Below are 27,384 nucleotides of genomic sequence, written 5' to 3'. Positions count from 1 at the left end.
AAGCTGAACATTAAATTGTTAACTTATGTGCTTTTAAACAAACTTAATAAACGGAAATATTTTTGTTTTTTCAATAGGCCTATGTAGGATTTTTATGATAGTTTGTGGTAGGCTTCCTCCGCTCATTTGCATTGTATTAGACTAATTACACATATAATTGTAGGAACTAATGCCAAAGCAATCTTCTTTTGCAAACCGAGTGAGATACTCAACATCATGGGTTTTGAGATGCAGCAGCTACTGTAAATTATTATCTTGTGATATGTTGGAGATTGGGTTGTGCTAGCACAAACTTTGTGATAGTAACCATAAAAACCCCACTTGCTGATCATCAAACAGCATAAAACATTAATCTAACCTGCTCTTCAGAGGTCTTTATTTTTGTTTGGCTTCATTGAAACTGCTCACTTTTGCCTCCTATCTCCATGTGTGTGCTCAATGGCCAGGCTTGGAAAAGGCTTATCTAACTCAAGCAGATGGTTGATTTGGATGAGTGTGCAAACAACATGATCTGTGGCTATGATAAAGAGTGCAAAGCAAGGTATTCTGCTCCCTAACACCCCCCCCCCCAATCCCAACCCCATCTTGCACTTTCCTTCTCACCCTTCTCCAACCCCCACCGATTCACACCTCCACCCTTCTCCTCCTCCTCTCTTATCGCTCAGCTCCTCACCCTCACTTGTATCACACCACCATTTCAACCTCTTTTCTATGCGTCTCCCCCTTTAGTCCCCCCGCATCTGTTATGTCTATCCCGCCTTTCCTAATTTTCCTTTTTACTTTAGCCCTCCCTGTCCTGTAATCATTCTTATCCTCCTTCTTTCCAATGCTCTCTATACTTTGGTTTCATCCCTATGGACCCTCTCTCCTATGACTCCTCAACCCCCCCCCCCCTTCCCCCCCACCCCCACCCCCACCCCCACCCCACCCTCTTTCCCTCTACGCCCTAAGCTTGCTGCTGTGCTGTTGCCCGATTGTCTCTCCTCCCTGCTGTCTTGGCGCCCGTCAAAAAGGCCCCAGGACGATAAGACAGTAAGGGGTCCAGAGCGTGCCAGGGCTGCCAGGGTAGAGTCGCTTCTTTTCTCATCTCCATCTCATCCCGTTCTCATCTTCCTTCTCTCCTTCTATCTCTCCTGCTCGCATCTCTTTATTTTTCCACACTCCTCAGTCTTGGGGCTTTCATCCAAGCCCTTGGATTCTCTTTGTAAACCTAGATCTCCTCACATTCTCCTCACTACTCTTTAAATGGGGGGGGGGGGGTGTCCCAAAAGTGCTTTTAAATCCTTAGGTTTACTTTTATTTCAAACCTTTTTCAAAAATTTTCATTTTTCGTAGTCAGAAAGTTCGCCTTTTCTCTCCAAGCAGCTCTTGGAGAGCGTGTGTGTTCTTCTGTCACATAAAACCAAAATTATAAATAAATAAATGCATTCACATCAGTGTTAAGTCACTCAAATTGACTTAAGTGTAAAAAAAATACTATTCATTCTACACTCGAAACTCACTTGCACTGCAGACAATGGAGGGAAAAGTAAGATCACATGATGAGTGGTTGCTCCCTCAGAACTCTGTGTGAGGTATGAGCATGTGATTGATCAGATGACATATTCACCAGAGAGTGGGGGTCACTGTCAGCATTTAAGAATCAAAATGAGGCTCAGCTGGTTGCCTCATTTCTTGCAAAAACAGTGTCTGAGATATGGGAGGTCCCAGTCACCCATGAACAAGGTAAAGTATGTTGTCTCCACATTGTCATCCTTTGGACTAATCAGCAAAGTGACAGATGGATACAATGGCATGCACTATACAGAGGACTGGTATAATCTACTTTTACTATATCCAGTAACTGTTTATAACTGTTTAGCAACTTTCCCAGTTATATGATATTATAGAGTTGGCCACTAACATTCACTCTGTATGCAAGCCTATATAACCATGGCAGGAAGTGGGGACACAAGTCCACCTCTTTTTAAAGGAGAGGGTTTTCTGTAAGAGCTCCATTCCCTCTCCAGCAGATTTCTGCAGAGAGGCTCTGGTGGAGCCATCTTAATCTAGCCAGTGGAATCTGGCAGACATTCTAGAACACCTGCGACTGGCTGCACCCGCTTTTGTTCAGACCTCAACCCCAAACTTTTCCCTCTTAATTAACTTAACAGAAACTAATTAAAGTCCTCTCCTCTCCAGGACCTGCTTTGTGCTGCTCAGCGTGAAATGGACAAACACAAATAGAGATGGAGGAGAGGTGGAATGGAATATGACAACAGGAAACACAGAAGACATAGTTATACAGGCGAGGGCTCATTTCGATAATTAGAAGCAAATAAACGATGGCAACCATATAGTTAGAACAACGCAGCATTCATTTTAATACCAATAACCAACAATCATATACAAGTCTATTTTTCAACAATGTTTATCCACCTGAAATATTTTGAGTTTCTGGCTTTAGTCTGTGAAAATGTGTACAAAGAAAGAAAGAAAGAGAGAACAAGATTACAGTGAGTAAGGTCTATAGCAGTTTCCAGTATGACAAAATCTGGTACTGCTGGCTGAAGTTCCAGAGGCCACAGACAAAATGTGCAAAAAAGTCCAGGAAGAGAAGTATTGTTTCCAGTACTGCTAATCCACTTGGCATCTTAGACCTGTTCCTTTTCTGTAGCTTACATTTTAGAAGTCACTATGAGCTCATTTACATTTAACTGAGATACATTGCTTTATGTATCACTTACATACACAGCCCATGACAGATAGATTTAGTTTTCCATATGGGGAAATATAGGCTATGAATCCACATTCCTAGCGTGTGTCCTTAGATTTGGGACGTTATGAAAAAAAAACATCAATATTCCATGTGCAATTTAATATGTTTTATATAATTTTAATATAATTTAGCATTTCGATTATAGGTAGCATTCGGCAGGGGGCTTCAAAGTCTGACTATATCCATAACTGTTATGATGTAACATTTGGAGTCATTCATACAAAATTGTTATTTTGACCATGGAGGGAGAAATGGTGAAGAACCATGACTGAGAGGAGGAGAGGGAGGGGGTTTCCAGACAACCCAATGCCACGCTAGTGCACTTCTCCATGCCCAGTCACAGCCTGCTAAGTCAGAGAGAAAGTAATTAAGGAGAGGCTGCTCAAATAGATAGGCCTCCAAAGGAGATTAAAAGAGGGGAACTGATTGTGCATGTCTGATTCCAGCTCATCAGAGAGTTCTCAGCCCGAAGGCTTAGCTTTCAAAGGGTGGGTTACACACAAGAATAAGTGCATGCGTGTGTGTGTGTGTGTGTGTGTGTGTGTGTGTGTGTGTGTGTGTGTGTGTGTGTGTGCACCCTTAGTGTACAAAATGCATTGCGCAGATCTCAGAGGTCCACACACCTTTTCACTGGTACACACGAAAAGGCTAGATGAAAGTAATCATCATTCTACAACATTATTAAGTAAGAAAAGCATAGGATGTCACAGGACACAATTAATATGTTGACTTCCATATTCTCACACCACAATTACATAACCCATACACATATACCCATCAGTTTCAGAAACAAATGTGACTTGTTAAGGCCTAGAGGAGTTCTCCCTCTAAACGATTAAGGTTGCCTTTGATCTCCTTCTATCAAAGTCTCATTCTTTTGCCATGATACATTTATAGTAAAAATAGGAGGTTAATGATAATCACAAAGTTGCTTAAGGTTTATTTTTTTGCAGTTCCTTAAACCCCATTCAGATATTCAAATTAGAAGACGGAAAATGTAATGGAGTTTTCCAGGACAAGATTAAGTTTAAACTTGGATTTTAAAAAATGTCAAATATTGATATACCACTAGCACCACAATTTAGTACAAAACTAGGGTTAATCTGGGAACTAGGCTAGTCTAGGAAATAGTTCATTTGTGTGAACACACAGGGACAAGTTTTAAATACGCAGAACTTCCGCAGAAGATAACAGGGGGATAACAAGATTATTGTTAACTGACAAAGAGATCTGATATAGATTCATATTGTTGAGATGAATTTATATTCCAACTCACTTCACACATAGCGACATGGATCTTATAAATGTTTATTTATCATAATGTAGAATGAGGAGAGAAATATACAAACTTATTACATTTTAATTGATAGTGTTTTCATAAATTCTCATAAAAACTCAGAAAGATGATAACAGGTCATAAATAAACAAACAAACTTGTCTTATAGGCCATTCCAAATTATTCTCTTTAGCACATGCCAAACAGGTCTAAGGAGTGAAACATTATGAAATATAGCCACTGCAGAAAATTATCTCTCCATATTTACCACATTATGGGAGAAGTACTTTTATTAGGCCCTCAAAAACTGAAAATGATAGACTTCGTTTTTATTTTCTGATTTATTCTTCATCTGAAAAATGTAGGTGAAGAGATGTGGCTTATATGAATATAATCACACACAGCAAAGAGGTGTAGATTTCTACTCTCCATGGGGAAATAGAAAAACATTAGTGAAACAACACTGCCCCCTTTTCCTTCTTTAGAAGTACTGCAGTCTTATGTATTTTGCATGCTGAATAGAGTGGTGTTGTCAACATTCATAACCTTTTTTTGATATGACACCATATATAGTGTTTTGCTCTGTGTGCCTCCTATAATGGTCGTATATTGACACACTCACACATACACACCTACAGTTGTGTAGGCTATATGTGTGTTCAATTTAGGCTAGACTTGCCTCCCCTGATATCACCCACCACTAATGACCTCCCCTCACACTCAGCAGGGGACACTAAACCACACATTGAGTTAAGAAGGATGTCAGTCCTGGGCATAAATTAAAGAAGCAGATAAGCTAAATCTGTTGTTCATTAGACAGTTGTTTTACAAATACAAGCTCAATTAGATTTTTACACCAATCCTCCTGGAAGAAGGACAAACCTCAGTAAAGAATGCAATCAACAAAACGGTACTTATGCATTTAGTAGTTTGCAAAGTAAACATTTTCTGTTGCTTATGTTTTACGACATAAGTGCATCTCACCAAAAATATATGGATATAAAATATTTTATATGGACATAAAATAGAAAACTATAAATAAAATAAGTTATAGTCTTAACTACCCCCCCTCTCTCTCTCTCTCGGCAGTATGGCTACGAGGACACACTGTCGTAAAAACTCCTTTGCAGCAACAATGGCGTCTACATTGGTAAAACTTTCCGGCAGTGAGGGGCACGAAAAGACGCGGTGCGGGGAGCGAACAGGGGCTTCACCCGAAGTCCAAATTATGTCGCGTTATAACGTGGGAAAGCGCCCATCTTATTAGACGAGTTGGCTCGTTTAAAGACTCCTCACTTGGATAAACCGGCTTTCGTTGTTTTTATACCTCGTAGCTCTTATCTGAATGAGTTGGAATGGCTGCAGTGCCGACTGGGCCTAGCGGCGCATTGGCAGCATCCCCGGTCTCGGTTATTCCCTTCCCCGGGGATGGGTGCGCTGTACCTGGGGAAGGGGACAAGCTCGTGATAAAGACGGACTCTATTATATCGAGTGTCGGGCAAGAAAACGAGGCCGGTGAATGTAAACGGGAGCGAGAGAGGCGCTTGTTCTCGGATATACACCCCCACTGCCCCACGTTAGAGCGGCAGGTAAACGGGTCGAGTTGTTTCGGGAAGTACGACGACCGCAGCTTGGAGGAACTCCGACTGGCCGTGGACCGCTGTGACAAACGCGCAGGAGCCGCGAAAAACGGATCGACGGGGGCCGACGTACCCCTGGAGCAGCTGGCCAGACTGGGCTTGAACCACTCGGTGCTCCGAGACGCGGAGCCAAGTGAAGAGATTAAATATGTGCGTTACGAGTCCGAACTTCAAATGCCAGGCATCATGAGACTCATAACCAAGGATCTGTCCGAGCCTTACTCCATATATACGTACCGGTACTTTATCCACAACTGGCCAAGGCTCTGCTTTCTGGTACGTAGTCGGATACGTCTGCCACCTGGTTCAAAGCTCTGGTCATTGGGCTTTAGTGTTATCGTAATCTGAAATGTTCTTGAACGTTTTGGACCATTATTATGGTCTGTATACCTGGAATGCCCTGTCTGGTTCCGTCCAGGAGGATGTGTATTTGTCTTGCTGCCACACTGGCATTAGATCTAGGCCTAACAGGTATGCTGGAGGACTCCCAAGAATGGCAGTTGAAAGCTGAGTTGGTCAGCATGGTGCTGGCATCTCTGCTGACCCTGAATTAGATACACTATATATAATCACGGTATGTTTACAGTTATTGTTGGGGCACTCGCAACTATTTTAACCCTGCAACACTGGAGCTAACATTTGATTAAATCAGGTTTGTCTTCCACCATCATGCTGTAATGAATGGATATTGTTCTCTCAAGGTTAATCACAAATTGAAAAGCAGCAATCTTTTAGCATTTGTCTTGAGAGTTTTGGGGAGGTTCGCTCCATAAATTGAAACCTTTTCCAAATGCATTTTGTAAAGCAGTTCATCATCCTTTTGTCCTGAGCGGTGTAATATTTTATAGGACTATGTCTCTGGGACAGTGAACTGAGGGACATGCACAACTAGTAATTCAAATATTTTAAAAGGCATTACTGAATTATCAGACCCGTCAACATTTTGTTTTATAATTTAGAAGGTTAATTACTGAAACATAAAAAAATGCTGAAATAACGTAAACTGTTGTTGCTGTTGTTTAATAACAAAACACTAATTAATGGCTATAGCCAAGAAAGAAAATGGAGGATGTGCTATGGTATATTCATGTCACTTACCTATGCGAACAGGTGAGACCAATATTTAATAATAAAAAAAAGATGAGTTATTAAATTTGTTTGGTGAAAAGAGCCAGAGTGTGTTCTCTATTGTCATTTTTGCATGAGTATGAAGTATGTTATATGGCTGTAATGTGAATTTCCTTTTTCCGTCATGATCTTTAAAAATATGGAGTTGTGACCATCATTTACAAGAAGATTTATAATTAATTGTTGCCATTTTGATTTTGAGCATTCATTTCTGTGGGTGTTGTGAATCACAGGCGATGGTAGAGGAGGAGTGTGTGGGGGCTATTGTGTGTAAGCTAGACATGCACAAGAAGATGTTTCGACGTGGGTACATCGCCATGCTTGCTGTGGACTCCAAACACCGTCGGAAAAGCATTGGTGAGTGTCGCAATGTTTTGAGTTATTAAACTTTGGGAACACCTGAATCTGGTTCTCATCTTGTCCACTGTTAAATGATCCTTTTATAACAACCAGGGAATGTTTGGTGAGGTGGGAAACCCCTCCTGCATGAGTCAGTACGGATCTACTCTTGGGAAATTGCTGTTTTGATGCACTTTTTTGCTACCACATTTTAGGTACTAACCTTGTAAAGAAGGCCATCTATGCTATGGTGGAAGGAGACTGTGATGAGGTGACTTAATGCCTTTTCTCGTTTTGCTTGTTACTCATTGATTGAACTGATTGGGCCTCATGCAAGAACCACTCGGTGCTCATGCCAGCAATTCACTCATTGCATTCGGAATTTTCTTTTATGTATAAATGTGGTCCAGATCTGTGTTAAAAATAATGTTCAACTGCCCTTCCCCCCCAAAAGACTTTATTTACGAGTTAATTTTATTTAATTAACTGATCAGTTTTATCTTAATGCAAGTACACTGAAATTACTCATTTGCCTTCAGTGTAGTATTTGACTCCACTTTGATGTAGCCAATTGTTTGATCCACTAAGGATGCTATGATGTTGTGTTTATACACGATGCCCATTAAAAAACGTTCTTGCATTGGGTCTATACTTTCTAATCAAGATGCTACTTTTTCTACTTTAGAATTGTCTTTCCAACCATTTCCATCATCTTTATTTCTTTGTGTGTACAAGGTGGTGCTGGAGACAGAGATCACAAACAAATCTGCCCTGAAGCTGTACGAGAACTTGGGTTTTGTGAGGGACAAACGGCTCTTCAGATATTATCTCAACGGAGTGGACGCTTTGCGGCTGAAGCTGTGGCTACGTTAAGCTCCGTCCCTGTCAGACCTTGTTTTCCTTCAACACGCGCAGTCGACCGCAGACCTCTGTACCCATCAGGCACAGATACTCCAGGCCACATTTGTCTTTGCCGGTCAAGCAAACTGAGGAACTGTGTATATCTCTGAGAGACGGGCACATTGTTAAAAGAAAAAGGTGTTTAAAACACAATTGTAGAAGGCTTCTCCTATGCTCCGAGAGTTGTGTGGCCCAGTACGAATGAATGGGTTTCATTAATTTAACAGAATGGGAAAGGTCCAGCAGATGACAATAAGCTGAACTGAACAGCAACTGAAATAGTGACCCAGGAAAGGACTGGGCTCATGATGTTGGGGAAGTGTTTGTGTTTAAATTGAGGCTTGTGATAAGACAATTTTTATGTCTGTGCTTATACGATGGCTTAGGGGCTTGAATGCTGAGTGGAGGTTTGTTCTTCATGTAGTCTGCTGACATGGATGTGAGCTTGCTTGCTGTGAGGGTTTGCTGTGAGTTGTGTATTCACTGTGTGGTGGTAATGTGCACATTGATGAAGCTGATGTGTGTTAGTGGGAGGGTACGGCCTGCTGAATCACCCTCCGTCTCGGAAACTTTTACTTCACTTATCGGTTTACTCCAACTAGGATACAGTTCTCCAGCCATGTCTTAAGCAGACAATTCACCATGTCCTGAGGACAGTTACAGGGACAGTTAAGTTGATAGAGGGTACAAAAATCCTAGAAGATACACTAACGAAGTTCTGAGCTCTTGAACCTGACAAATTCTCTGACCTTACACTTCAAAGATTTGCTGTTGGGGTTGATGCCAGGCTGAATATGTAAAACAGTGGTAGAAAGTAAAAGCTTGCAAAATTCTGGATGGTTTACATCGGGCTGGGGAGAAATTCTAATTGTGTAAGAAGAGCAAAGGGATCTTATGTTCCTTTTTTCAATGCCAATGAAGAATGTCCTTATGTTTCAGACATGGACAGTCTTGTATAGTCAGACGTTGGCAGAATAAAGTTGCACCTCCCTGTATTTTATTCGGCTTGTTACCACACATAAAAAAAAACAAAACAAAAAACATGAGCTGTTTCTTCCAGTGTCATTAGGATGTATTTTCTGATATGTTTCCCCTTTTTTTATATGCAGTAGCCATAGACAGTTTCAGTCTGGGATGAGGGGCATGATAGAACCACCAGTATGAAGAGCAGTGGCCTCCACGTCTTGCCCAGTACGTAAGTCTAATGCCAGCAATAAGCAGTAATGGAACAAGTGCTGAAAAATGACGTTTACTTAGAAGTTATTACTTGAGGGGGAATATGTACTTGTGTATAAAAAAATGTTCCCATCCTTGTGTGATTCAGACTAATCTGAAAATTTCCCATAAAAAAAATCTCTGCTGAGCAGTGCTGTGATCATAGTTGCTTATTGCATCAGTGAGCAAGAGCTCAGTTCTAACTCTATATAAATACATGAATAAATTATTAAAGGCAAAAATGGAGAAAGGCTAGTCACCCTGGGTACCATAAAAGGCACAGTTAATACACTTAATACACTTCATATAGCAGTGCATTTTCTGAGGTGTGTAAGTAATCAAATTCGTATACAGAGTCAGAGTAATGCTTTCATACACCCATTTAGCATTCAGATATCCATCAACATGAGTTAATGGATAACAATTAGCTGAAGTTAGATTTGATTCACAATTCTCTATATTCCTGAAGTCAGTCGGCATGTTCTCTTTTGCTGGCTGTGATCCTGACCCTCTAAACAGTACAGTAAGCTGCATCTTTTGGTGCCTACTCCTTCAGAATAAAAAGCCATACCCACAGTGATTTTAGGTGAGAAAAACATTTTTACGAGCTGTTATTTTAATGGCATTTTAATTTTCACATGCGTAATGAAGTACCAGCAGCAAGGTTACATTTGATGAAGGGTACAGGGGGGAGGAAGTGTCAACCATTTCACTAAAGAAATAATGTTTGTTTCCACGACCATGTCCAGAACCTTAGCCCTAATTAGTTAAAGGAGAGGCAGTGTGGCTCAATGCATTTCATTTTAGCAAATAAATTATACATTTATTCTGCTGTTTATTATTCTAGAGTATATGGAAAGATGGAATATTGCACTTTGATTCAACATGCTGCTGGTGTGTGTACCTATGTGCATGTCTGTGTGATTGTAATGATTGTGGTTTTTTTTTTGTTGTTGTTTTTTTTAAAGTTTGCCTCCTGGATCTTTCCTGTAGATGGCAACAGACAATTCAGTGTGTGCTTGTAGAAGTAATCAAATCTGCATTCAAAACACATATACAGTGCTACTACATGGAGAGAAGCTAAGGCTGAATCACTGTGCAGGTGTCAGGAGTAGTAGGTTAGGAGAGAATGAATATTGAGCATATTTGTGTGTGGTTTTGATGTCTATTTGGTTCAGCTCATTTTAATTCACCTTTAGTTGAGAAGGAAACTGGATTTTCTCTGTGATCATTCTATCATTTCGATATAAAAGCTCACCTGTCTGCCGTCCAGCCATTTTGATGCCACCCTCAGGGGAATTCAGTCCAGAGTGCCCGATCTCGGAGAACACAAACTATTGATACTGAACTGGGACTGTCCATCATCAAGAAGGACATCAGTATTGACTTTTAAGTCTCTGAACAAAAAAAGACACAAAGGCCAAAACTACATTTAATGGCCCTTTCATTATTATTGTCAAATAAGTGTTTTTATCATGAACATTTGAATTTTAAACCTGATGATTTCATAGCAAACGGGACTTACATGGATTCTTTGGTGCTCTTCGTTTTCTTTTGACAAGTGAAGAAAATCTTGTACCTAAATCCTGAAATTGTCCTTCTCCTAACTTAAGAGTTTGATAAGGCAGTATTATCGCAGAGTATGGGGTACTTGACAGTATGCCCATATGTACCCCAGATTTGGGTCATCAGAGCAATTTGAGCTGTGCTAGAGGAGAGAGCGTTTGATTATTAATGCAGATGGTTGATTATGGATGCAGAACTGTGGTTTTTAATTCTGTATTTTGTTTTGTGAGGGGTTCAGGGAGATGTTTTGCATGTAATTTTTATTATGCTTCTTTAGCCAGGTTTGCATTTGATTTAAAGCTACAAATGTCACAAAATCTTTTATTTAACATCGGTAGAAAAAAGAGAAATAAATTATTTGATTTTTTCACTGATGCGGTGTGATTTGTTTTCTGCGTCTTTACCGAAATGTTTGAAAAAGAATGTCTAAGAAATCACTACAAATTAGTAATACGTTTATTGATTCCTGATTGATAACCGATCTTCATACAACAGTACATATATATACACACACACAATGTAATTATAACTACAGAAGGTATGTTGGCAGACTGTCACAAAATGCATTTTTAATGTTATTTAATAGGTAATAACCATTATAGTAATACAGCAAATATGGTCCATGTACTTTTCAGAGTGGATCATGCAAGGCATTAATGGAGCATGTGCTTACTATAGCTAACTTTCAGATATTCAAGTGTAAGGAGATTTATTTTTTCATCAGTTTACAATGTCGCCTTTGAATGTTTGTTTGTTTAAAGCATAAAGCTTAAATAAACATGGGTGGTTGATGATCCAAAACTTACATTAACATGAACTCAGCCATGGGTACGTCAATATGGTTCAAAGCTTACAGTAACATGAACCCAGACGTCGGTATTTTGACATACGAAGAAGCGCTTGTCCTCCACATCATGAACGATGACATTTGGTGCATTTTGAAAATATAATTGTAGGTGTTTTGACTTTCCCACAAAAATGCTCCACTGACTCAGATTTTTATACTAAATTCACTCCTGCTTTCAGAATTTACAAACTGAAAAAATTTAATATACAGAAATCCAAGAATATACTTTATTTATTGAGACATTAATCCATGTCAACCTCCATATTGCAGAGTGAGGTTCATACATTAAATATCATAAGGTGTATGTGTCTTTGTATACAGCCAGGCTGTTGGTGCAACACAATCTTAGAATCGGCTGTTTGCTTACTAAATTCATATGTGCTGTTTTGGTTGTGGATGAGAACATGAAATGGCTAAATTTGTGTCTAAATGGGCAATACCTGTAAGCCTTGAATGCGAGTCTTGAATGTGGATGGATCTACCATCCTTTTAATTTATGCCAAACATGGGGATGGATGTGTTTCTGACGTCTGACTTTGGGTGGGTTCAGAGTTCATCCTCTGAGCTGTCAGCCAATAGCATTGCTTGGTCTGGTCCATTCCTCACTTCTCTTGGCTGCTGCAGCACATGAATACACATGGTGAAATGGCACAACTGAGCTCAAGCTTGCGGGCTAATTAACAAATGACCAATCAACCATACGGAAGGGTGTAGGTATGCGTTTACCTTTCTCCTCTGGTGTTTGAAGCTGTTGCGTCTTTTGCGATGGATCATCCTGATGCCGTAAAGCGCACCAACAATAAGTAGTGCGCCAGCTATACCGATGCCAACAGGTGCCAGCATACCGGAGACATAGCCAGCCTGCAGCAAAGAGAAGAGCAGTCGTTCAGGTTGCTCTCCACTCAAGATCACAAAACGTCTTGAGTGGGTATTTACCTTTTCTCTTATAAGTTCAACCCAGCTGCGCACTGCAAGAATACAAAGGACATAAACATGAATATGTAATTTAAAGATGAACATTCCTGTTTAGATGTTCAAAAGTGTGTGTTAAACTAATGGAAACAGGTATCACAATATAAGCACTCTTTGACTCCGATGTCTACAAACAATTCAACACTAACATGAATTTATTATACGTTTTATGTAAATGCACTACCATGATACCAGAATTTTTTTATGTTCATTAATGTTTTAATGAAAATCCATATGCATCTACAAGTATAGCAGAGTGTACTTGTAGACAACACAAATATCTACAACAACCATACTGTGCTTGTGCCTGTAGCTCTGAGGACACAGACATTATCCCTCTGGGAGAGATTTATTTCCTACACTGTAAAAAATGTCTGTTGATTTTACGGTAATAAACTATAAAATAGCAACAGTAAAAGATCGTAAAGTAGAAAACAGTATATTACTGTAACAGATGCAATAGTTTACTTAAAAAAAATAAACAGTATAAAAATTAATTTTTACAGTCATAATATGTAGAAAACACACATTTTAAATGTTAATTTCAATATTTTAGGTAAAATATATTGGAAAATTCCGTAATGTAGTAAACAAGGAATTACCCTAAAAATAAAAAAAAAATTCAGTCTAAATTACAGATTTTGCTGATGAGTAATTTTACAGTGAAAACCATTCATCAATCAGCAAAATCGCACGTTGATTTCTACAGAAAGAAAATGCTAAAAACATGGCCAGTGCTGAAAGGTAAAGCATGTTGAAATATAGGACAATGTACTGCCATTTTAGAAATTGTCTTTGTAAATATGGGTCAAATATTTATACATATAAGGAATACCGTATTTTCTGGACCATAAGCTGCACTTAAAAGTTTTCGATATTCAAGTCTTGCGCTATCATTGCTGCCTTCAGTCGAATGGTGACTGTAGAGACGTTTCTCCCGCTGTTCTTTACTCAATTATGTTTTACGTAATGTTCTCTGGTTAGTTTATCGCTGCCAGCGTACACATTACGTATCTGTGTCAGGGACAGATTTTTAAATTCAGTGCACATACAAGGCGAACTGCTGATTTTTGAGAAAATGTAAGGCTTTTCTGCTTAAAGTCTGGAAAAGTGTGTAGCGTCGGTCCACTGGGGGCGGCGCTACTTCCCATGAGCCCCCGCGGCTCCGTTATTGATACGCGTTATGTGTAAGTGTTATGACATGCTGTTGTTGATTATGTATTTGATTATATGTTTTGTTAGTTTAAGTCTCCCTGTATTAGTTTATGTAGTTGTACAGTGTCTGAGTCTACCTACCGTGTTTGTGTAATGTTACAGTGCTAATGACCTGCCCTCATGTTTCACGTATTGTTTTTAATACGTGTGATCACGGCTTCATGCATGATTACGCTGCCAAGGCAAAATAAAAGTTCCTTGTTGTCTTAAAATGTGGCAACAACTGGGCAGCCCGAGTGATGGCGGCCTGCCAGTAATTTACTGTGAAGTTGGACTTCACAATCAAATACTGTAAAATAATAATGGTTGTAATGTGTTCATCATAGAGATAGACATTTTTTACGGTAAAGTTCTGGCAACCACAGCTGCCAGTCTTTTACCGTAAATTTAACAGATTTTTTTTTTACAATGTAGGTTGTTTTCATGTTAATTTTAGGGAAAAACATTGTTTTTTTATTCAGTTAAAACATTATCTTTTACAGTAAAATATTGACTCCAGCACCAGTTTTAACCGTAAAAACAACAATGACTTTGCCTTCCAACCGTTAAAGAAAAAAATGTTATACCCGTAATTTTATGGTGGTGTTCTGGCAACCTCAGCTGCCAGCGTTTTACCGTAAAATCTACGTTTTTTTTTTTACAGTGTACTTGCCTCACGAGCTACACTGTAAAAAAAAAAACGTAGATTTTACGGTAAAACGCTGGCAGCTGAGGTTGCCAGAACACCACCATAAAATTACGGGTATAACATTTTTTTCTTTAACGGTTGGAAGGCAAAGTCATTGTTGTTTTTACGGTTAAAACTGGTGCTGGAGTCAATATTTTACTGTAAAAGATAATGTTTTAACTGAATAAAAAAACAATGTTTTTCCCTAAAATTAACATGAAAACAACCTACATTGTAAAAAAAAAATCTGTTAAATTTACGGTAAAAGACTGGCAGCTGTGGTTGCCAGAACTTTACCGTAAAAAATGTCTATCTCTATGATGAACACATTACAACCATTATTATTTTACAGTATTTGATTGTGAAGTCCAACTTCACAGTAAATTACTGGCAGGCCGCCATCACTCGGGCTGCCCAGTTGTTGCCACATTTTAAGACAACAAGGAACTTTTATTTTGCCTTGGCAGCGTAATCATGCATGAAGCCGTGATCACACGTATTAAAAACAATACGTGAAACATGAGGGCAGGTCATTAGCACTGTAACATTACACAAACACGGTAGGTAGACTCAGACACTGTACAACTACATAAACTAATACAGGGAGACTTAAACTAACAAAACATATAATCAAATACATAATCAACAACAGCATGTCATAACACTTACACATAACGCGTATCAATAACGGAGCCGCGGGGGCTCATGGGAAGTAGCGCCGCCCCCAGTGGACCGACGCTACACACTTTTCCAGACTTTAAGCAGAAAAGCCTTACATTTTCTCAAAAATCAGCAGTGCGCCTTGTATGTGCACTGAATTTAAAAATCTGTCCCTGACACAGATACGTAATGTGTACGCTGGCAGCGATAAACTAACCAGAGAACATTACGTAAAACATAATTGAGTAAAGAACAGCGGGAGAAACGTCTCTACAGTCACCATTCGACTGAAGGCAGCAATGATAGCGCAAGACTTGAATATCGAAAACTTTTAAGTGCAGCTTATGGTCCAGAAAATACGGTATTCCTTATATGTATAAATATTTGACCCATATTTACAAAGACAATTTCTAAAATGGCAGTACATTGTCCTATATTTCAACATGCTTTACCTTTCAGCACTGGCCATGTTTTTAGCATTTTCTTTCTGTAGAAATCAACGTGCGATTTTGCTGATTGATGAATGGTTTTCACTGTAAAATTACTCATCAGCAAAATCTGTAATTTAGACTGAATTTTTTTTTTATTTTTAGGGTAATTCCTTGTTTACTACATTACGGAATTTTCCAATATATTTTACCTAAAATATTGAAATTAACATTTAAAATGTGTGTTTTCTACATATTATGACTGTAAAAATTAATTTTTATACTGTTTATTTTTTTAAAGTAAACTATTGCATCTGTTACAGTAATATACTGTTTTCTACTTTACGATCTTTTACTGTTGCTATTTTATAGTTTATTACCGTAAAATCAACAGACATTTTTTACAGTGTACTGTAGCCAGGTCAGTTATAAGAAAATACATTTCATTCCTCAATTTCATTTTCATTTGCTCTGATTCTAGACACTAATGCTTTGCCCACTGAACTTATAAATCTATTCACTTTTCGTAAGGTAACTTTCTGACTCACTAAGGCCTTGGTTCTGATGCCCCCAGATTGGGGGCGGGGGGATAAGGCTGTAAGAAGAGCGTGTAGGAGTGTGGGCAGGGGCCTCACTTAGGTCCTCCCCAATCTCCTCTTCCTCTTCCTCAGAGTCCTCTACATCTTCATCCTCTTTGTCCTCATCCTCTATAACACAAAGATGAAAAATAAATAAACTGCTTAATTATTTATATTTTTTGTGAAAGTGTAGTTATGCTGTAAAAACAAACCTTCAGACTGTAGTTCTTCTAGTTGTGAATTTGGTTTTAATTCTGGTAAGTGAGTTGGTTCAGTGTCTGTAATTTGCTGAGTGAAGGCGTGTGAAGATGACAATGGAAGTGATCCCATAGTAGTCGGGATGACATCTGTACCAGGAAGAACCAGTTATTTTTGTGAACACCTTTTGCATTTCTATCTATTTTCCTTCTACTTTGGGTTTAGCCTGAGCCCACTGAAGCAGGTCTCAGATGTCAGAATCAGTAGTGCAGCAGGGGGCGAACTGTCTACATCTTTTTGGATTTTCTGAAGCTGAGGTGTGTTGTCTCTGACTGCAAAGGTACTGGGTGATGTGCTGTTTAATAAAACTGCCTATGATGTTTATACTCACTCCACTGCTGTATGCACTGGTTATAGATGTTTAACAAACATTCACAATGACTCAGTTCAAACTAGATTTAAGAATAAAATTAAGTGATGACATGAGGACATGTTATGTAATTATGACCAGCATTAACTGTACATACTAGATACCAAAGCATTTTATACAGTCTTACTCTGTAGGTTCTCTGTCTTGTCACTATGCTCCGGGTCTTCTTCAGAGAAAGGTTTGTTGATCGGCATTTGAGATGTTATAAGAGCATCCGAATTCTCTGCACCAGACATCTGCCATGGCGATGGCCAATCAGACGGTCCCAGGAGAGAGGCATCAGATGGAGTGTGGTCCGCATTCATGGACACTGCTTGCTCAAGCTCTCCCTCTCCACGCATCCCTGTCACTGGTGCCATGGCGACAGTCAGCTCAAATGCCAGTGCGGAGCTCCTGGGGGGGGTGACATCATCGAATGGCGCAAATATCAAAGGCAGGTCCTCAGAAGACATGGTTGCCTCTGGGCCCACCTCCTGTGACAAGGGCAAGATGCTTGCTTCTTCCACTGTATCAACAGAGGTCATATAAAAAGGAGAAAATATTGTATGCTTATTATAGACAGTTTAGAACTGGTTTGTGTCATATGTTGTGTCATCCATCTGAAGATAACTGGTGAATTTTCTGGTGATTCCTAATTCCGTAATGATAACTAATCATTAAGGATACACAAATACAAGGCAATCAAGAATAAATCGGAGCAATTCAGGTTTCACGGGTTGTTTGTTTCCATAAGAAAATGACTGGTTTTGTTACAGCAGAGAGTAATCACCTGTCAAAGTACATAAGGCTTTAGATCTGACAGAAGCATGCTTAAAGAACTTATACCCATCTTTACGCATTGACTCTCACTTAATTCTAGTACTGACTCAAAAATAGAAAGTAATTAGGCCTCCATCCTCCCACAAGTGGTTCAAAGTAGAGCAAGTATAACCACCTGCCTTCAGTGCACATTGAAAGTCTATCTTTATCACGCTTTGCACCTCTTTCATTCCAGCTTTTTCCATATTGAACCCTCACAAACACTTTGCATAAACTTATGAACTCAGAAGAAAATATAATGCATATAACTACTGCAAATACTGAAGTTAATAATCGTGCATGACTGTTAGCATTTGATTCAGCATATGAGGATGTAAAAAGAAAATGCACTACATTTAATAAATAAAAATGAAATATAAATAAAAAATGGAAAAAAGGGCCCAGAGACCAAAATATTTCACATGCATTTATAATATAAAGTAATTGGAATTGCTCACCTCGTTGCAAATGGCCTGACTCAGTCCAGGTGTCTTGGAGATCCGCCAGTCTGGAGATGTGGGTCAGGTCTGGCTGCAAGAATCGACGTGCTTTATCCTGGACCTCTGAGGCTGTAAAGAGACTGTCTTCTGCTACTCTCTCATTGTATCCTGTAGCCCCTCTAGTCTGTCCATTGGAAGAGCCTGATGTTGTTAGAGAAGTAATGACAGGACCAATGGCCAAGGGAGACTGATTAAAGAATTGGGGTTCTGTCGAGACTCCTATCCAGTGCTTTGGATTTAGCTTGGCAGATATGTTCTCCTTGATATTTACCATCAGTTCTTCCTGTTCCTGAGAAGGTGCAGTGGTCAGAGGCTGAAAGCTCACTGGAAGAGTGTTATTTTCCTCAACATTGCTGTGAAACAAGCTCCCTGGCCTCAGATTGTCACTGCGCCCCAGCTCAACTTGTGTCTGTGCAGGTCTGTCAGTATTGACACCAAGAAGCTGTTTAGATGGCTTTTCAGACTGTCCGGTATATTTCTGTAGGTTGATCTGACCGGCTACAGATGTGGAAGTACTGACCAAACGAACCAATTTTCTCATTGGATTTACATCTCCAGGTTCCAATGAATGGTCCACAGCAGCTGTGGATTCAGAAGGAGTTGCAGATGAAAGGCTCATGTTCTTGTCCTCAGGTGAGCTTTCATCAATCGACTCAGCAGAAGCATCCTGGTATTGTGCATACGGCTGAGCCCTTGCATGAACTTGGTCCACATGTCTACTCTGTCTGACTGCTACTTCCGTCACTGCATCCTCCTCTTGGTGTTTTGCACTGGGTAAGACCTCTGCGATTCTTCCTGGTTCCTGCCATTCCGGTAGTCGGAGAGATGAATGCAGTTGCATTTGCGAAATCATACACAGCTTGCCATTATGTAGGCCTGCAAGATGTCCAGTGGTCTGTCTGGATCCTTGTTCTGTTCTGTCACTGTGCCTTGCCTGTGGCAAGGAGGTGCTCCCTAAGGGGGCGCCCCATGTATAGAGACAGATCTCAGCCAACAAGAGAACTTTGAAAGTTTCACAATGCAGCATAGCTTAACTGAGAGTTGAGCATGGATTCTGGGGGACTGAACCTCCTTAGAATGGAGAGAGCTGGCCACATCAAATGTCAGAAAACGCCTTGGAAAAATGGAGGCAAAAAATTAATCTGTTTTGGACTTCATTCAGGGCTACAAATATATAAAATAAAATATATATACTCACAAAGCAAGACACAAATCATCATTAAAAAATCATTTTACAATACTGCAGTCATTTTTTCCATGCATTTTGCACATCATTTGGATAAGCAGGCATTTTCTTTCTTTTTTGTCTGCACGAAGACAAATCTCCTGCAGATCCTGAAACAGCACATGGTTCACGCCTCCACTCGCAAACCCTAAAAATAGCCCTATGTTCGTTCTACAATACAAGCATCCTTACTATACACAGGATGTGCGTTAACTGAATTATAAAACAATAATATAGTGAAATGTATAAATTACAGTTAGATATTAAAAGTCTGTTAGACCACGGAGACCAAAGATTCAGGAAACGCACCACTCGCGTTTTAATGCTTTGTCACTCAGTATAATGACTGGGGTATAGCTCATCCTTTTTATTCGTTCGTCATATTAAACATAGATATTTCATGATAAGTGTGTTCATGTAGAAGATGATATGCTACGTCAAGCTCAACTGGAAATGTCAAATCATTGACTAAGCTATTTGAGTGACATATTTGTAAACAAATACCCACATAGACGACGAATATTTTTTCACTGGTTATTCTGCAAAGCGTTTAATTGCAATTTTGTTAAGACCCTACAATCCTTACCTGCCGAGTTGATGTGAAATAAACCAATCAAAATGATTTCAGCAGTAGCCCATTCCACCCAATCGCTGCAATAGTATCAAATGTGGCATTCGCAGCGTAAACGGGACTGACATGGTGCGCGCTGGAAGCCAAAGCGCGTGCATGATGCGCGTCAGAGTTCCATATGAGGAAAACGGAACGCTGCCAAAAAGTTCGTTACATACACACTGTGATCAATTGGGCTTTTAATTTTGTTTTTGTGGGGTGTTCCCGCTACATTTGCTGTCAGGGTGCATTTACATTATTTATTATGTGTACGGGCACCTAACAAGCAGGAATGTATTCATGCTCCCCCCCCCCCCCCATAGTTTTCTATATCAATATTTAGTGACAGATATGAGTAAATTCTGTTTTGTTTCGTCACTGAATCACAAGTCCTGATAAACACCACCAGACAGCCTTGAAAAGAGTAAAAGTTTGTCAAAAAGATTTTAACTCAGACCAACTTCTACTAAAATCCTACCACGAGTAATATAAGAGTACAACTGTTCTCAAATCAGCACGAATAACTGGCTGTGCTGTCTTGCATATTGCCTGTTTGACGTGCTTACTTTCGTAAAGACGTTGTTGTATACATTTAGAAATTGATAAAAATATATACAGAATTAATTATTTTAAATATGCAGAGAAATCAACAAACATTTATTTAACATTCATTTATTTCTTATTTTTTAAACAGGCAAATGTCAGTGTTGCGATGTCAACAACGTCGTCCCACCCTGGTAGCGGCGCCGTTAGTGTCTAGCTGGCTGGCTGGCTAGATTTCTCCATTCTGTATTGCTTTGGTCGTGAAACATCATTGTCTTCATTTAAAATGCCCTTATTTGAAGTATTAGGGAGCGGAGGAGAGAAAACAGCGGTGGTTATTGACTTAGGAGCAGCATACACAAAGTGAGTTATCGTTAATTGACTAGCTAGCTAGCTAAATTGCTAACACTTTAGTGCTAACCCACTAAATTGCTAATCACAGTTAGCCTGCTATAACACAGGTGTAGCTCCAGAGTTAACTAAGACAATAATGTACCATTATGATGTGCTTTGTGTAATTTATAAGAATAAATAGTTGAAACACTTAACATTAGCTATGTCCTCACGTAAAATCTACGTTTTGACGTCCGCATTCCGTAATTTCATGAATTGAAATGTGCAACTGCCAAGACTGCATGAAAAATAAAGCATCAACTAGTTTGTATTTCTTTCAAGCATGAATTTGCAGTTTTGTAACCCTTGTTTCAAATACACAGATGTGGATTTGCAGGTGAGACTGGTCCCAGATTTATCATCCCTAGTGAGATCCAGCGCCCTGGACTCCAACACGTAAGTTGGATATTAAATGTACTGTGAGGCCACTGATCAGGGCACGTCTAAAAGTCTCATCGACTGATTTACTCAGTTCATATGATTTGCATTATTTCAGCCCATTAAAGTCGTGCAGTACAATATAAATACAGAGGAGCTGTACAACAACCTGAAGGAGTTCATTCACACATTGTACTTCAGGTATGAGATAAACTATCTGTAAATCCTGCACCTTGTCACACTAAATGTGTTGTATAAATATACACTTGTTCTGCTGAAGCTGTGATTTTGTTTTCTTGAAACTCTTCCTGTTTTCCTTCTGGACTCTGTGTACCCACAGGCACTTGCTTGTGAACCCGCGTGATAGAAGAGTGGTTATAATTGAATCTATCCTCTGCCCTTCACACTTCAGAGAAATGCTATCCAAGGTCTTTTTTAAACACTTTGAGGTAACGGTTTTTGTTCTCTGGAGCTCACCAAGTTATTTTGCAGGGTTTCAGAATGGATTTGTGTTAGCTCCCATTGTTGCTGTACATTCACTTTTCATATGAGGGCTGAACGAGAGCATACATTTCTGCTCCTTGTTGAAGTATAGGCTGACATTCTGAGATTTTAATTAATATATTTTTTTTACATTTGCAGGTTCCATCAGTCCTGTTTGCACCCAGTCACCTAATGTCCATCATGACTTTAGGCATCAACTCAGCACTTGTGATGGATTGTGGATACACAGAAACATTGGTGCTGCCAGTATCCTTTTTGCATGCCTACTATGCCAGTGAACTACCTGTGCACAAGTCCATAAGGAAAGCCACCCCAAAAATATTTGTAAACACTTCAGTTTATAGGGGTCAATTAAGCAGTTAAGTTCAGATTAGTTTTTACTGTTGCAGTAACTTGGGTCTACTGCCGATGCTGCTCCTGCTCAAATACTTTATACGGTTCCCTGCAGAATTATTTACCCCCCCTCCCCTGTCATTTGTGATTTACTAGCATCACTACCTGGAATTAAAATGGCATTTTGTAAGAGTTTAGTTTACTGAACATGCCTACAATTTTGAACATGTGATTTTATTTATTGTGAAGCAAAACTTAAGACTTCAACATGCAAAACTATACACACACCTAAAGTGAGTACTCTGTAGAGCCACATTTTTGTGGCAATTACAGCTGCAGGTCACTTTGGATAAGTTCCTTTGAGCTTGCCACTGGGATTGTTGATCATTCCTCAAGGCAAAGCTGCTCCTTCAAGTTAGATGGTTTCTGCTGGTGAACAGCAATCTTCAAGTCTGACCACAGTCTCAAGTGCAGCATGCTTTGAAGTCATTGTCTTGTTGGAATGTGAACCTCCATCCCATTCTCAAATCATATACAAACCAAAACAAGATTTGCTCAAGAATATCCCTGTATTTAGTACCATCTATCTTACCCTCAACTCAGACTCAGTTTCCCAGTCCCTGCTGCTGAAAAACATCCCCACAGCATGATGCTGCCACCACGCTTCACTATGGGGATGGTGTTGGAGTTACGAGATATTGGTTTGGCACCAGACGTAACATTTTCTTTGGCGATTCAAGTTTGGTCTCATCTGACCAGAGCACCTTCCCCCATACATTTGGCGAGTCTCCCACAGGCCTTTTGGCAAACTCAAAATAAGCCATCCTATTTTTGTCTGCAAGTAAAGCTGTTTTTCTGGCCACTCTTCTAAAAAGCCCAGCAGCTTATTGTGGTCGTATGGATAGATATGCCAGTCTGTTTGGGAACTCTGCAGCTCCTTCAGGGTTACCTTTGGACTCTGTGCTGCCTCTCTGATTAATGCCCTCCTTGTCTGGTCTGAGAGTTTTGGTGGGTGGCCTTCTCTTAGCAAATTTGTTGTTGTATCATTTCTTTCCATTTGATAATGGATTTGATGGTGCATCATCAGAGATTTTTACAACCCAACTCTGACTTCTCAGGAACTGTGTTCCTGACTTGTTTAGAGAGCTGCTTGGTCTTCTTGGTGTTGTTTGGTTAATAGTGCCTCTTACATAATGGTATTGCAGCATCTGGGGCCTTTTAGAAAAGGTCTGTATATACTGACAGATCATGTGACACTTTGAACACAGGTGGAATTTCATTTCACTAAGCATGTGACTTCGGAAGGTAATTGGTTGCACCAAAACTTTTTAGAGGCTTCACTGCCCGCAGGGTGAATACTAGTGATGTCAAAAGTGGGGCTTTTGTGAGATCGAATCAAATGAACCAATTGATTCGGAAAATGATTCGATCTTGTGAAACTTTCGAATCATCACACGCCACAGTGACATCTAGTGGGCAACCAGGGCCTAAATCCACAATGTTTTCTTAACAGAAATAATGTGTTTTTTAAATGAAACATGACCTGAAATATTCCCCCATAGCATATTGTGTCCCTAAATAAATTTTAATCATGAAAACAAATCATTTTGCAGAGAACAGGGTTGTTTTAATGATGTCATTAACATGTATTTTTCATTATGATACACTATTAGTCAGTGGATTGATATAGCTGACATAATTAATTTTACATTGCAAGGTAGGGAAATGCTTGTGTAACACTTTACTGATTACTTGTAATGTTTAATAAATAAACATTCTGATCTCAGACCAGCTGTTTGAAAGTAAGTGCGGACTAAAACGCGCGAAAAGATTCGAAACGTATCGAACAAACCCTGCTTTTGGAACAGTCACGTGACTTTCCCTTTTCGATACGGACTTCGAAACAGTGTTTCGGAACACCGCGATTTAAATGAATCAATTACTTTGCAAAGTAATATTTTTGCATAGCACTGTATCCATAATAAGAAATCATAAGGATAGTTATGTGGATAGATTATCAGTTGTTTATAGATTTTCTTTTTTTTTTTTTTTTTTTTTTTTTTTTTTGCATATGTTGTGTGACAGAAAGTAGCTATTTCAATAAAGCATCATAATGATAATTGCTCTAATTATGTAATGCTCAAATGATTTTGCCTTAATAGATTGCTAGGTTTATGAGGGTATCCCAATCCTGTCTGCTTGGGAGGCTTTGCCACTGGGTGGAAAAGCCATTCAGAAGTAAGTAGCAGGGGTGAAAGCATAAACGGACCTATTTTAAGATGCAGTATTGCCATGTCAGGCAATAGTTATAAAAAATATTCAAATGGTCTTACATCATTATCCCTCTCTGCTGTACAGGGAATTGGACAGTCTGCTGAAAGAACAGTGCACGGTTGATACAGACTCGGGCACTGGCCATAGTTTACCCACTGTCATTGGTAAGTGTCTGTGGTTGTCACAAGGCACCAAATAATATATGGCCCCATATATGAGAAATAGAATATTGCCATGGTAGGACTTATTTATCCTTAGTTTTCATGGTAGCACTTAAAAAGTATTGTTAGGAGTTCTAGTCACCATGCAGACCTCTCTAGTGCAGGTTTGTAGGGTAAGGATAAATCTCTATTGTGCAATATTCACAGTCTTGTTATTCTAATCTGTCTTGTTATTTTTTCCCTTTTTTCTTCAGGATCCATTCCAGAGGAGATTGTAGAGGATATTAAAGGTAAGCGCTAACAAGATTAGTCAAAAATACACAAATGCATACTGTGATTTTAACAATAATTGATCTAAATGGTTTTTCCATTTATTTTTCTTTAGTTAGGACATGCTTTGTCAGTGACTTGCAGAGAGGCCTGAAAATTCAGGAATCCAAATTTAACTTGGATGGAACTGCAGGGGTTTGTAAATATAGTTAATCTTCATGTCATCAGTCGCATAAGTTTTTATGTATTCATCATGACTGTTTTAGCATGGTAACAGGAAATGTTGATCCATAGGGTTTTTTTTTTTTTTTGCCTGAAGTAAATATACGCTGAGTGTTTTAATAGCAAATGGTCAGTGCTGAATGCTCACATTTGATTTTAAGGTAAATGCAATGTCTGTTTCTTCATGTCCCAGAGACCTCCTCCTCCACCAGATGCTGATTATCCCTTGGATGGAGAGAAGATTCTGCATATAAAGGGGTCAATAAGGTAAACTTGTCATCACCTTTTAGAAGGTGTTTATTTCACCTCTCCATGTTTATTTTAAATCAAGATTTCTCAATGTCTTCTGCCTTCTGTGTTTGTGAATGTGCATTTATGTATTTTAAAAATGTGTCCTTTTAAATAGGTATCATTTAAAAGTTTAAAATTTTAAGGTATAAAAAAACTGATTTAAGGGTTAATTTTCCCCTGGATTTATATTGACAGATGTATCATTCTGTGTAGCAATCTCATGATAAAATTCAATTACCTGTTTTACAGAGACTCAGTTGCTGAGATGCTGTTTGAACAGGACAATGAAGAAAAGTCTATTGCTACCTTAGTGCTTGACACTCTGGTTAAGGTAAAAATGACCAACATACCAAACGGTGAATGGTGTTTTAGTAAAGTACTGTCTCCATTAATAATATTACCATTTTATAGGCTAGAGATTAGTACTTATTTTGAAATTGCAACTACTTTATCCTCTTTTAACCCATGGTGTTGTATATTAGTAAAGGTCACATGGCCATGGGAATCATAACTGTTATATTCTTATGTTGACATCCCTGTTCTCCATCAGTGCCCCATTGACACACGAAAGGTACTGTCTGAGAATTTGGTGGTAATCGGTGGCACAGCGATGCTGCCTGGCTTTCTTCATCGTCTTCTGGCTGAGATTCGCTTGCTGGTAGAGAAGCCCAAATACTGTGACGCTCTAGCCACCAAGACTTTCCGAATCCACAGTCCACCAGCAAAGCCCAACTGCACCGCTTGGCTGGGAGGTCAGAGAGAAAAGTCCCTCTTCTAAGATTTCTAAGCATATTTGTTATTTCAGTTTTTAAAGGTTTTCTCTGTCTGTCTGTGCAGGGGCTATTTTTGGAGCATTGCAGGATATCTTGGGAAGCCGGTCTGTGTCCAGAGACTACTACAATCAGACAGGCCGCATTCCTGACTGGTGTTGTCTTAGCAGCCCCCCACCTGAGCCAGTGTATGACACTGGACGAACACCCCCACCTCTCATGAAGAGAGCCTTCTCCACTGAGAAATAAGCCACAAGTGACATCTCATTCTTTGAGACATTGTCTTAGTTACAGCTTCAAAGCCTATGCATCTGGGCTACCGTGTTGAGATTTTGACTCTCAAAAATGGTTGCATATGGTCATTGTATTTGTGATTTTTGTGAGTACCTTTACCCAAGATCAATAGCAATTTAAAAACCACCAATGGGCAATTGCAAATACAGCAAACCCAATAACTTCACAACAGTGTTTCATGTATGTTGTTGATTGTATTCAAATGGCATGATGAAGTGAAAAAATATCTGTATATACAGTTTGAACTACTTAGCATACACAGCTGCTCCACACCACTGCAGCAACACTAATACAGTAAATATTTGAGAATAAAACCTCTTTCCATTCTGTAAATTTCCCATTGTATGTGTGTTTTCAGTGCTTTAGAAATTGCATTGCTTCAAGTTTTTAAAAAGTTGCTTGCTTATTTATTTACATGTAGAATTAAAGATCCTACCAAAAAAGTCATTGGCTTTCCTGTATGTACTTTTAAGTATTTCAAAGAATTTAATGTGGGAAATGTTTTAAACAAAAATAATGTGAAGATTTTTATTAAATGCTTTATGTGAGTAGCAGTGTTGTATGTTTGTCATACAAAAGCTACAAATGTAATATGTATAGTTGCTAAGAAAACTAAGATTTTAACTAGTAGAGAGGAATATTACATTCCTTGGAAGTTACAAACCATTCCTTATTTCAATGTATCCAAAGATATGAATATTACAAAAACCAAGACACAAAATGTGATTCTTATCCATTACTCTAAAAACAATGCAACATATGTCTTCATTTAGCAATATGTTTCTGTACATCAGAACTTTGACATTATAATTATAACTGGGTTAAACACTAGAGATTCTAGGCTACCATGCACTTATCTGTTCCTTGGATGACTTATGGGTTTGTTGTCTAATTAACCAAATTAACCTCAACTAGAAACTCATTCCTTCATCAGAGGTAATTTATTTTAACTTGCAGCTTTTGGCAACTTTAATCATCTTAGGCTAAAGCATGAGATTAAG

General features: G+C 39.1%; 3 protein-coding genes across 7 annotated transcripts; 2 read left to right on the top strand and 1 right to left on the bottom strand.

Moving 5' to 3' along the window:
* Positions 1-5,184: 5,184 nt before the first annotated feature.
* LOC143523457 (N-alpha-acetyltransferase 30-like) lies at positions 5,185-11,196 on the top strand. Its single transcript, XM_077017927.1, has 4 exons — positions 5,185-5,950; positions 7,036-7,159; positions 7,357-7,412; positions 7,877-11,196. The coding sequence occupies exons 1-4, from the start codon at positions 5,390-5,392 to the stop codon at positions 8,012-8,014; spliced, it is 879 nt and encodes a 292-aa protein (XP_076874042.1). The 5' UTR covers positions 5,185-5,389; the 3' UTR covers positions 8,015-11,196.
* A 68-nt stretch (positions 11,197-11,264) lies between these two features.
* Positions 11,265-20,078, bottom strand: armh4 (armadillo like helical domain containing 4). Of its 5 annotated transcripts, none has more exons than XM_077017922.1 (8): positions 19,927-20,078; positions 18,074-19,229; positions 16,945-17,322; positions 16,402-16,536; positions 16,160-16,318; positions 12,606-12,637; positions 12,396-12,530; positions 11,265-12,287 (listed from the first exon to the last, which is right to left on the bottom strand). In XM_077017922.1, exons 2-8 carry the CDS (start codon positions 19,140-19,142, stop codon positions 12,216-12,218), a joined length of 1,980 nt encoding a protein of 659 aa, XP_076874037.1. In that variant the 5' UTR covers positions 19,143-19,229; positions 19,927-20,078; the 3' UTR covers positions 11,265-12,215. The 5 variants fall into 5 exon arrangements, with proteins under 5 accessions (XP_076874037.1, XP_076874038.1, XP_076874039.1 ...); XM_077017923.1 differs by having other exon boundaries at positions 11,265-12,284; XM_077017924.1 differs by having other exon boundaries at positions 16,247-16,318.
* Positions 20,079-20,664: 586 nt separating this feature from the next.
* actr10 (actin related protein 10) lies at positions 20,665-26,828 on the top strand. Its single transcript, XM_077017921.1, has 13 exons — positions 20,665-20,856; positions 21,210-21,282; positions 21,383-21,465; positions 21,605-21,713; positions 21,907-22,014; positions 24,272-24,339; positions 24,460-24,539; positions 24,791-24,826; positions 24,922-25,001; positions 25,222-25,295; positions 25,569-25,650; positions 25,870-26,071; positions 26,157-26,828. Exons 1-13 carry the CDS (start codon positions 20,780-20,782, stop codon positions 26,336-26,338), a joined length of 1,254 nt encoding a protein of 417 aa, XP_076874036.1. The 5' UTR covers positions 20,665-20,779; the 3' UTR covers positions 26,339-26,828.
* The last annotated feature ends 556 nt before the right edge of the window (positions 26,829-27,384 follow it).

Source organism: Brachyhypopomus gauderio, chromosome 9, assembly GCF_052324685.1.
Source record: "Brachyhypopomus gauderio isolate BG-103 chromosome 9, BGAUD_0.2, whole genome shotgun sequence".
In the NCBI taxonomy this organism is placed as follows: Eukaryota; Metazoa; Chordata; class Actinopteri; order Gymnotiformes; family Hypopomidae; genus Brachyhypopomus; species Brachyhypopomus gauderio.
This window is presented reverse-complemented; position numbering and strand designations above follow the sequence as displayed.